We start from the raw sequence: 12577 nt of genomic DNA on the forward strand, positions 1-12577 counted from the left end.
CGACCCACACAATAGGAGATTTGCAGAGACGCTCCGAAGATGACCTTTGAGAAGCGGCGTGCAGGAACTGTACCTAAATGTGCAGGCTTGGACCGCAGGGACATTTGCTATTTGGCCGTTTCGGAGGAATCCAACTGGGCTATACCTTGTATTCCGTCACTTGACTTTGAAACGGAAGTAAACAAAGTGGTGGGCCACCAAACCAACATGGCTACCGAGTGCGGACCATTTGAGTACTCCTAGATCAGGGATGTCAAACGTACGGCTAACAGGTTTTATCGGCCCGCGGGATGCGTTTGCTAAGTATAAAAATGAACTGACATTTTTTAATGAAAGAAACTGCTGTTCTAAATGTGTCCACTAGATGTCACAATAGCAATTTGTTGTATCTTTGTAGATGATGCTACATATGTAAAAAAAAAAAAACGCATGTTAGTGCACTCGAGGAAAATGAGCAAACTACATGAATAAAATCCTGTAATTTGATTTTGATATCATTTTTTTTATCTTGATAGATTGAAAATGAACAACATTCACACTCACATTCACACACTAGGGCCAATTTCGTGTTGCCAATCAACCTATCCATGTATTTATATTCTAGTTTCTTCAAAATAGCCACCCTTTGCTCCGATTACTTTGTTGCACACTCTTGGCATTCTCTCAATGAGCTTCAAGAGGTAGTCACCGGAACTGTTTTTCTCTTCACAAGTGTGCTTGAAGCTCATCAAGAGAATGCCAAGAGTGTGCAAAGCAATAATCAGAGCAAAGGGTGGCTATTTTGAAAAACTAGAGGATAAAACATGTTTTCAGTTATTTCACCTTTTTTTGTTAAGAACATAACTCCACTTGTGTTCATTCATAGTTTTGATGCCTTCAGTGACAATCTACAGTCATGAAAATAAAGTAAACACATTAAATGAGAAGGTGTATCCAAAATTTTGGCCTGTACTGTATAGTGCTGACAAATTTTGATATAATGTGGCTACAATGTAAATTTTAACAATTATTCAACCTGTCATTATTCACGTAAATTCTAAAGCTGTGCAATAACAATGATAATAACATAATAGCAATCATAATAAAAATCATAATAACAGTCTTCTGAGGAAGACTGCAGATGACAGTCAAAACATGTCAGGTACAAATCCCCGAAAACATTGTCTTATTACAAAAAAATGTGAAAAGTATTTAAATAAGAAGACATAATTAACCTTTTTGAGCAAATCATAATAATACATGATTATGGTCATGAGTATCAGTGCATCTACTGAGGGTTAAGCCTCCCCTGTCTGTAGTCTGTAAAAACTAGTGTGGCCAAACATTAATCAAGGTTTCTTGAACGCACCACAGTTATGTGCTATGAGTAGGAATGGGTACCATTCACATTTGAACCGATACTGTACCGATTCCCTATAGCTGGGAATCAATACCAATACTCAATGGTACTAATTTTCGTACTTCGATGTGTGTTAGTATGGGTTGTACTTGTATAGCGCTTTTCTACCTTCAAGGTACTCAAAGCGCTTTGACACTACTTCCACATTTACCCATTCACACACACATTCACACACTGATGGAGGGAGCTGCCATGCAAGGCGCCAACCAGCACCCATCAGGAGCAAGGGTGAAGTGTCTTCCTCAGGACACAACGGACGTGACGAGGTTGGTACCAGGTGGGATTTGAACCAGGGACCCTCGGGTTGCGCACGGCCACTCTACCACTGCGCCACGCCGTCCCGAAATTTTTGTATTGTTTTTAATATGGAAATATTTGTGTATTGCTTCATTTTAAAATGAGCTGAGTGTGATGTCCATAGCTTGTTTCAATATCACATTTCAGTGCCTAAATTGCAAGTATGACATTAAATTGCAATTACCGTTGCAAATTTAAGACGTGAGATGGCAGTAGCGCATAGTTACTGGTGTGTTCTTTTTTGGGTGTAAGTATTGTACTTATTACACAGTAGCTGTTTGATTGTAACATGCATATTCATTGTAGTTTTCATTAACACATTTGAATGTGTTGAAATTGCCATGTAAAATTGCTAATGCTAATCAGTACTATGTCAATAGCAATGCCAATGTACAAACCCCGTTTCCATATGAGATGGGAAATTGTGTTAGATGTAAACAAACGGAATACAATGATTTGCAAATCATTTTCAACCCATATTCAGTTGACTATGCCACAAAGACAACATATTTGATGTTCAAACTGATAAACATTTTTTTTGCTGCAAATAATTATTAACTATAGAATTTGATGCGAGCAACACGGGACAAAGAAGTTGGGAAAGGTGGCAATAAATACTGATAAAGTTGAGGAATGCTCATTAAACACTTATTTGAAACATCCCACAGGTGTGCAGGCTAATTGGGAACAGGTGGGTGCCATGATTGGGTATAAAAGCAACTTCCATGAAATGCTCAGTAATTCACAAAAGAGGATGGGGCGAGGGTCACCACTTTGTAAGCAAATTGTTGAACAGTTTTAGAACAACATTTCTCAACGAGTTATTGCAAGGAATTTAGGGATTTTACCATCTACGGTCCGTAAAATCATCAAAAGGTTCAGAGAATCTGGCGAAATCACTGCACGTAAGCGATGATATTATGGACATTTGATCCCTCAGGCAGTATTGCATCAAAAAACGACATCAGTGTGTAAAGGAACACTTCATAAAACCACTGTCAGTACCTACAGTCGGTCGCTACATCTGTAAGTGCAAGTTAAAACTCTACTATGCAAAGCGAAAGCCATTTGTCAACAACACCCGGGAACGCCACCGGCTTCTCTGGGCCTGAGCTCATCTAAGATGGACTGATGCAAAGTGGAAAAGTGTTCTGTGGTCTGACAAAGCCACATTTCAAATTTTATTTGGAAACTGTGGATGTGGTGTCCTCCGGAACAAAAAGGAAAATAACCATCCGGATTGTTATAGGCGCAAAGTTCAAGGCATGGGTAACTTACACATTTGTGAAGGCACCATTAATGCTGAATGGTCAATACAGGTTTTGGAGCAACACATGTTGTCATCCAAGCAACATTATCATGGACGCCCCTGCTTATTTCAGCAAGACAATGCCAAGTCACATGTTACAACAGCGTGGCTTCATAGTAAAAGAGTGCGGGTACTTTCCTGGCCCGCCTGCAGTCCAGACATGTCTCCCATCGAAAATGTGTGGCGCATTATGAAGCGTAAAATACGACAGCGGACTGTTGAACGACTGAAGCTCTACAAAAAACAAGAATGGGAAAGAATTCCACTTTCAAAGCTTCAACAATTAGTTTCCTCAGTTCCCAAACGTTTGAGTGTTGTTAAAAGAAAAGGTGTTGAACACAGTGGTGAACATGCCCTTTCCAACTACTTTGGCATGTGTTGATTATTATTTGCAAAAAAGAAATAAAGTTTATTAGTTTGAACATCAAATATCTTGGCTTTGTAGAGCATTCAACTGAATATTGGTTGATAAGGATTTGCAAATCATTGTATTCCGTTTATATTTACATCTAACACAATTTCCCAACTCATATGGAAACAGTGTTTTTATATTAGCGTCAAGCTTGCACATTTTTGGAAAAGTGGAGCCTTACTTTACTGATGCAAAGTGGAAAAGTGTTCTGTGGTCTGACAAAGCCACATTTCAAATTTTATTTGGAAACTGTGGATGTGGTGTCCTCCGGAACAAAAAGGAAAATAACCATCCGGATTGTTATAGGCGCAAAGTTCAAAAACCAGCATCTGTGATGGTATGGGGGTGTATTAGTGCCCAAGGGATGGGTAACTTACACATTTGTGAAGGCACCATTAATGCTGAATGGTCCATACAGGTTTTGGAGCAACACATGTTGTCATCCAAGCAACATTATCATGGACGCCTCTGCTTATTTCAGCAAGACAATGCCAAGTCACATGTTACAACAGCGTGGCTTCATAGTAAAAGAGTGCGGGTACTTTCCTGGCCCGCCTGCAGTCCAGACATGTCTCCCATCGAAAATGTGTGGCGCATTATGAAGCGTAAAATACGACAGCGGACTGTTGAACGACTGAAGCTCTACAGAAAACAAGAATGGGAAAGAATTCCACTTTCAAAGCTTCAACAATTAGTTTCCTCAGTTCCCAAACGTTTATTGAGTGTTGTTAAAAGAAAAGGTGTTGAACACAGTGGTGAACATGCCCTTTCCCAACTACTTTGGCACGTGTTGATTATTATTTGCAAAAAAGAAATAAAGTTCATTAGTTTGAACATCAAACATCTTGGCTTTGTAGAGCATTCAACTGAATATTGGTTGAAAAGGATTTGCAAATCATTGTATTCCGTTTATATTTACATCTAACACAATTTCCCAACTCATATGGAAACAGTGTTTTTTTATTAGCGTCAAGCTAGCACATTTTTGGAAAAGTGGAGCCTTACTTTACTTATGTTGAAGTGTTTTCTGAGTCAATTGCTTTGAAAACAATGAACTATTGCCTTGAGGTAGTTTGGTTAAGTCCGCTCTGTGCTGCTGGAGTGATTAGCAAGCGCGGAAGGGCAAAGAGCCGTCTGGGTCGTGACGCCACGCACAACCCAGGTACATGAAACATGGCACTGTTGGATTTTACATTAACCGGTGTCTGATAGGACCGGCAGGATTCAACCTGTACCAAAAAAGTACCCGATTCAATACCCATCCATTAGTGGATTATAACGACCATATTAAGTTGTTCATAATGATCGTGCGCATTAGTGCGTCGACTGAGGGTTAGCCTCCCTAGTATGTAAAAACTGTAGTGTGGGCGAACTCCGAGCAAGGTTTCTTGAACATACCGCAGTTGTGTTCCCAAATATTAATGGTATGTGTGAAAGCATAATGGTGAGGTTTGAGGACATTATGACGTCTGTGTTGAGTGAACAGTAAATAAAGTGTTCCATGGTAGGTTTGCATCAGGTGGAATGAACTTTTTTTGCAACGGGGTGTAGGTAGTGTAGCACATTCTTTATTTGATTCTCACAATTTTATTATTGAACTCTGACAGCAAAATAAATGTATCTTTTACGACGGTGTATTTTCAACTGACGGATTTATAAAATCCAAAACAACTAAAATTGGCACGCTGTATAAATCATAAATAAAAACATAATACATTGATTTGCAAATCCTTTTCAACTTATATTCAATTGAATAGACCTCAAAGACAATATGTTTAATGTTCAAACTGAGAAACCAAATTCTTTTTTTTTGCAAATAATCATTAACTTAGAATTTAATGGCAGCAACACATTGCAAAGAAAATGGCACAGGTACATGTTACCACTGTGTTACTTGGCCTTTCCTTTTATCAACACTCAGTAAATGTTTAGGAACTGAGGAGACCAATTTTTGAAACTTTTCAGGTGGAATTATTTCCCATTCTTGCTTGATGTACAGCTTAAGATGTTCAACAATCCGGGGTCTCCGTTGTGGTATTTTAGACTTCATAGTGCGCCGCACATTTTCAATGGGAGACAGATCTGGACTACAGGCAGGCCAGTCTAGTACCCGCACTCTTTTACTATGAAGCCACACTGTTGTAACACGTAGCTTGGCATTGTCTTGCTGAAATAAGCAAGACATTGCTTGGAGGGCAACATCAATCAATCAATCAATGTTCATTTATATAGCCCTAAATCACTAGTTTCTCAAAGGGCTGCACAAACCACAGCACAAACCACTACGACATCCTCGGTAGGCCCACTTAAGGGCAAGGAAAACTCACATCCAGTGGGACGTCGGTGACAATGATGACTGAGAACCTTGGAGAGGACCACATATGTGGGCAACCCCCCCACCCCCTGTCCTCTAGGGGACCGAAAGCAATGGATGTCAAGCGGGTCTAACATGATACTGTGAAAGTTCAATCTATAGTGGATCCAACACAGCCGCGAGAGTCCAGTCCAAAGCGGATCCAACACAGCAGCGAGAGTCCCGTCCACAACAGAGCCAGCAGGAAACCATCCCATGCAGAGGCGGATCAGCAGCGCAGAGATGTCCCCAACCGATACACAGACGAGCGGTCCATCCTGGGTCCGGACTCTGGACGAGTGGTCCATCCTGGGTCCCGACTCTGGACAGGCAGTACTTCATCCTTGGCCATCGGACCGGACCCCCTCCACAGGGGAGAGTGGGACATAGGAGAAAAAGAAAAGAAACGGCAGATCAACTGGTCTAAAAAGGGAGTCTATTTAAAGGCTAGAGTATACAAATGAGTTTTAAGGTGAGACTTAAATGTTTCTACTGAGGTGGCATCTCGAACTGTTACCGGTAGGGCATTCCAGAGTACTGGAGCCCGAGTGGAAAATGCTCTATAGCCCGCAGACTTTTTTGGGGTTTTGGGAATCACTAATAAGCCGGAGTCCTTTGAACGCAGATTTCTTGCCGGGACATATGGTACAATACAATCGGCAAGATAGGATGGAGCTAGACCGTGTAGTATTTTATACGTAACCTTAAAGTCACATCTTAAGTGCACAGGAAGCCAGTGCAGGTGAGCCAGTATAGGCGTAATATGATCAAACTTTCTTGTTCTTGTCAAAAGTCTAGCAGCCGCATTTTGTACCAACTGTAATCTTTTAATGCTAGACATGGGGAGACCCGAAAATAATACGTTACAGTTATCGAGGCGAGACGTAACAAACGCATGGATAATGATCTCAGCGTCTTTTGTGGACAAAATGGAGCGAATTTTAGCGATATTACGGAGATGAAAGAAGGCCGTTTTAGTCCATCCGTCCATTTTCTACCGCTTATTCCCTTTTGGGGTCGCGGGGGGCGTTTTAGTAACGCTTTTAATGTGTGACTCAAAGGAGAGAGTTGGGTCGAAGATAATACCCAGATTCTTTACCGAGTCGCTTTGTTTAATTGTTTGGTTGTCAAATGTTAAAGTTGTATTATTAAATAGAGGTCGGTATCTAGCAGGACCGATAATCAGCATTTCCGTTTTTTTGTCGTTGAGTTGCAAAAAGTTAGCGGACATCTATTGTTAAATTTCATTAAGACACGCCTCCAGCTGACTACAATTCGGCGTGTTGGTCAGCTTTAGGGGCATGTAGAGTTGGGTGTCATCAGCATAACAGTGAAAGTTAACACCGTGTTTGCGTATGATGTCACCTAGCGACATCATGTATATGCTGAAGAGTGCAGGGCCAAGGTTGCTCCAAAACCTGTATGTATTTTTCAGCATTAATGGTGCCTTCACATATGTGTAAGTTACCCATGCCTTGGCCACTAATACACCCCCATACCATCACAGATGCTGGCTTTTCATCTTTGCGCCTATAACAATCCGGATGGTTCTTTTCCTCTTTGTCCCGGAGGAAACGACGTCCACAGTCAGACAGAGCAAACAGAACACTTTTCCACATTGCATCAGTCCATCTTAGATGAGTTCGGGTCCAGCGAAGCTGCCGGCGTTTCCGGGTGTTGTTGATAAATGGGTTTGGCTTTGCATAGTAGAGTTTTAACTTGCACTTACAGATGTGGCGACCAACTATAGTTACTGACAGTGGTTTTCTGAAGTGTTCCTGAGCCCATGTGGTGATATGCTTTACACACTGATGTCGCTTTTTGATGCAGTACTGCCTGAGGGATCGAAGGTCACAGGCATTCAATGTTGGTTTTCAGCCTTTCTGCTTACGTGCACTGATTTCTCCAGATTCTTTGAACCTTTCGATGATATTATAGACCGTGGATGGTGAAATATCCTTTTTGCCACTCGTGCCAACTTTTTTGGAACATGTTGCAGGCATCAAATTCCTAATGAGCTAATATTTGAAAAAAATAACAAAGTTTTTTAGTTCGAACATTACATATCTTGTCTTTGCAGTCTATTCAATTGAATATAGGTTGAAAAGGATTTGGAAAATTGTATTCTGTTTTTATTTACCATTTACACAACGTGCCAACTTCACTGGTTTTGGGTTTAACAAACGATAAAGGTGAAGCTTATTGCACTATAGCACCGCTATGGAAGAGATTTTCTAAACATAGCTAGTGGCTAACATCCAGCCGCAGTCGGCAGTGTTTTAGCTACTTTTAAATCACTTATCATTGCCTCCATAGAAACAAATAAAGTAAGTTTCTTACAAGTATCATCCCTGCAGGACAAGGAATAGCTAAACATGCTTCACTACACACCGTAGGAAACAATAGCAAATGGATTGATATATCCATATATTGACTCTAACAATACCAAGTACAAGAGTCGTATATAGTCGATACTACAATGATTATATTGATATGTTTTATTACCTCAAAATATTTTTTGTCATTTTTTATTGTTTATAAACTCAGGAAATACTCTATGTCTTGGACACAGGAGAACTTTAATTATGATCAATGTATGACCCTGGAACTACTTGGTATTGGATACCAGAATTTGTAGTATCATCCAAAACTAACGTAAAAAAATCAAACAAAAGAATAAGTGATTATTACATATTAACAGAAGTGTAAATATAACATGTTAAAACAGAAAGTAAGCAGATTGATAATTTAGACAAAATAACAGAATGAGAAATGACACAACATGTTACTGCATATGTCAGCAGACTAATAAGGAGCCTTTGTTTACTAAAAGACAAGTTGTCTCCTATGCTCAACATCTTATTTATTGCCAAAATTCTTCCTTGATAGAAATAAGAAACATACGTTTATGCATCATGAGATTTTTAGTTAAAATAAAGCCAATAATGACATTTTGTTTGTGGTGCCCTTTATTTTCAAAAGTATAGAAATACAACCCTAATAACTGCTGTCTCGCATTGTCAGCATTACAACTTGCACACGGTGACTTCCTGCTCGGTGAAAAATAAGCTAAAAAATAACAGCATTCAGTGTGAACTAATTTTTTAACTGTGTCTTTGAAAGTAGTGAAATCCTTTCAAACTATGTCAACAAACTTCCATAGGTTTAAAATAATATTTATTATCACCATTCTTCATATGATTCTGGACAAAGTGACAAGTAATTGTGCGAGCAATGCTTAGTTTCACTTTCCGTTTCTGCCACGTTGACAACAGCTGGTCTGAGGGGCGTCGAGATAAGCGGCTTCCATTGAAAATTCCTAACTATTATGACACAAACAGTTAAACGTTCCTGGACATTGGCAGTGAAATGTGACTTTTCTTGACTTGTCTTGACTTTGTGACAATGAATCGTCCATGTTGAGTGTCCTCATGTTTGCTTTGGCCCTCGCCGGGGATCTCTGGAGCGCCGCTGGGGGTCACCCCGGGTCAGGGGAGGTCTTGAAGCGAGGTGATGGAGTGTGTTATGAAGCAGAGGTGTGCAGTGTTTGTGTGTTCTTCATGTCTTCCCCCGCCGGCCCCCTCCGAACATGTGTGCCGCCCACAAAACGAGGCCTGGCGCCAGAGGAGGGCGAGCAAGGGACAAGAGGAGGAAGAGGCGGGGAGCGGGGTCTTAGTTTGTCTGCGTGTGGTTGTGTGTATTGTGTGGTGGGAACAGGATTCTTGTGGTCAGGAAGCTTCTTGTTGGCGTACAACCTCACTTCTGGATCCCTCCATGTTTGTTGACCTGGTTGAATGTGACGTCATCGCGTTACCGTGACAACGGAAACCTGACTCCAGAGGTCATGAGAAAGATGAAATTGTCATGATGTCAGTGAGCTTCCTCTCTTTGTAGCCTCCCTCACTTTCCCTCCAGATGTTTGAAGCTATGTCCTCATACATTCATCTAGCCATCCGTATTCATTCATTCATTGAGCTAGCTATCCATCCATCAATTCATCTATCCATCATCCATTTGTCCTTCATCTATCCACCCATTCATCAAGTCATTCATCAATTTAGTTATGCATTCATAATCATCCATTAATCCATCATGCATCCATTAATTCATTTATCCATCCATTTACACAGTCATTCATCCATGTATCTATTCATCCATCCATTCATTCACTTATGCATTCATCCATCTGTTATATACTTATTCATTCATTCATTCATTTATGTATCTATGCTTTCATTCATTCATTCATTCATTCATTCATCCATCAATCTCCATCCATTCATTCACTAATGCAGTCATTCACTCAGGCATCCATTAATCCATTTATCCATAATCCATTAATTTATTGATTTATTCATTTATTAATCTATGTATTCATCCAACTATCCATCCACCCATCAATCATTAATTCATTTATTTATCTATCATCCATCCAATCATCTGTTCATTTATTCATTCAATCATTGTTTCATTCATCCAGTCATTTATTCATTCATACATCCATTAATCCATACAGCCATTCATTCACGTTTTGTTAATGTATTTATTCATCCAACTATCATCCACCCTTTCATGCATTCATTCATTCATTTAATTATCTTGCATCCATCTATATCTTCATTAATTAATTCATTTATTCCTTGTTTCATACATCCAGTCATTAATCCATATATTCATTAATTCATGTATTACTAATCTTTTTATTCATCCAACTATCATCCACCCTTTCATGCATTCATTCATTTATTGATCTATCTTTCATCCATCCAGATCATCATTAATTAATTAATGAATTCATCGTTTCATTCATTTATTCATCTATCCATCCATTTACTTATTCATTCATCATCCATCCATCCATAAAGCCATGAATTAATTCATAAATTTTTCCACCCTCCATTCCGTTAAGTATTTTATTCATTCATCCATCTGTCCATCCACTAATCCATCATCCATACAACCATTCATTCATTCATCTGTTCATTCAGCAAACAATTCATATATCAATGCATGCATTCATCCATCACCCTTTCATCCATCCATTCATTCGTTCATTCATTCATCCATCACTTCATCCATCTGTTATTCACCCATTGATCAGTCTATTCATGCATGCATCTATCATCCATTCATCCATCATCCATTCATCAATCATTCACCCATTCATCCATCAATTCATGCATTCATCTGTCATCCATCATTCATTCATTCATCTGTCCATACATAGATACTGTACATCCATACATCCATTCATTTTTCAAGGCGACATCATCTGTGATTTAGTTTTCAAACACGAGAGTGGTAAAGTCAAGGTTTTTTCCCACCTCTGTACAACCTTTATATCGTTAGTAAACTGCATGGCTGATAAGAGGTGACGTTTTCCTGCATGTGCTGCCGATCACCACTCTCTGTGACCACCACAATGTATCCCACAAGGCTTCCTGTGGCATATTCTCCTGGATGCTCTCCAATACATGAGTGACTGACAATACAATTGTGGGAGTGGAAGTACTTTGTACTGAGTGACGCAAACATCATTTCATCTTCTCACCGTATCTCTCCCCAGTGAACTTCTGGAGGATTTGGAAAGGAGCCCTCATGCCGCCGCCATCGCTGAATGCTTTGTGGAAAGGGTGAGGAAGACTGAGTGTGTGCGTGTGTGCGCGTTTGTTTGACAGGAAACAGGTCACAGGCAGTAGGTCAGTGACTCCAACAACACCCGTCACGTTGTTTATGAATTTGTGCTGCTTAGGATCAGACCAACACCCAGTGAAAGTTTGTGTGTGTGTGTGTGTGTGTGTGTGTGTGTGTGTGTGTGTGCGTGCGTGTGTGTGTGTGTGTGTGTGTGTGTGTGTGTGTGTGCGTGCGTGCGTGCGTGCGTGCGTGCGTGCGTGCGTGCGTGCGTGCGTGCGTGCGTGTGCGTTCGTGTGCATACAGTGGTAACATTGTTGCAGCAGAGTGACAAGTGCTATGAAAATTTAGCATGAAACCAGCACATTTCAATGCTAGCTAAATGCTAGCTGAGTGCTAGCTAAATGCTAACATACGACAACGTGACATTCAGTCCATGAAATGTTTGATTAATAATGGGATTTTTATTTATTTGTCTTCTCCTGGTGAACAGAGTGAAGCGTTTGACATCTACACGCTGTACTGCATGAACTACCCCAAGTGAGTAAACACTGTTTTCTCAATTCCTAGCTAGGTCAAGACTTTTTCTCACATAGTTGATTACCTCCACCAAGCAAGAAGGAGAGAGGTATCGCTCTTATTGCTTTTGGTTATTTACTGGGGCTAGGTAGTTGTTACTTGTACTTTTAGCAGCCGCGGACTACAAATGGTAGTGTCCAGTCCGTCCCTTGTCCAATTAATCGTTGACGCGGTCAGAAAAGCTGTTGCTTCGTTCCCCGTTGGACCCGCAAACTCACGTAGCCCCTTTCACGGCAGTTACTGGCGCTTTACAGCACAAAAGATAAAAGGTGAGCAAACTAACGTAGCACAGAAACATCAATATGTAAAAACCTTCAAGAAAATACAATAACATACCAAACATACAGCCATGTAAGATATTACTGTACAATTTGAATTACTTAAAGCATTAAAGTAGAACCTCGATTTACACCCTTGATTGGTTCTTGAGCACAGTTTGTAAATAGAAAGGTTTGTATACTGAAGCAAATGTCTCCATAACAAACATTGTAAAAATTACTAATGGGTTTCAGCCTTGACAGAAGTGCCTAAATTAGTACAAATATGTACACTTTGAGCCCTATATAAAACCTGACATAACATGTCACTATAATGATC

The 12577-nt window shown here is 40.1% G+C and overlaps 1 protein-coding gene across 5 annotated transcripts in view; it reads left to right on the forward strand.

Moving 5' to 3' along the window:
• The window catches only part of plekhg2 (pleckstrin homology domain containing, family G (with RhoGef domain) member 2), a 115452-nt gene that overhangs the window by 69005 nt on the left and 33870 nt on the right, over positions 1-12577 (forward strand). For all 5 annotated transcript variants that reach the window (XM_061877724.1, XM_061877723.1, XM_061877722.1 and 2 more), the window contains 2 exons: positions 11337-11403; positions 11895-11941. In XM_061877724.1, coding sequence (XP_061733708.1) covers positions 11337-11403; positions 11895-11941 — 114 coding nt within the window. The remainder of the gene's footprint in view (positions 1-11336; positions 11404-11894; positions 11942-12577) is intronic.

Source organism: Nerophis ophidion, linkage group LG18 (genome assembly GCF_033978795.1).
Source record: "Nerophis ophidion isolate RoL-2023_Sa linkage group LG18, RoL_Noph_v1.0, whole genome shotgun sequence".
In the NCBI taxonomy this organism is placed as follows: Eukaryota; Metazoa; Chordata; class Actinopteri; order Syngnathiformes; family Syngnathidae; genus Nerophis; species Nerophis ophidion.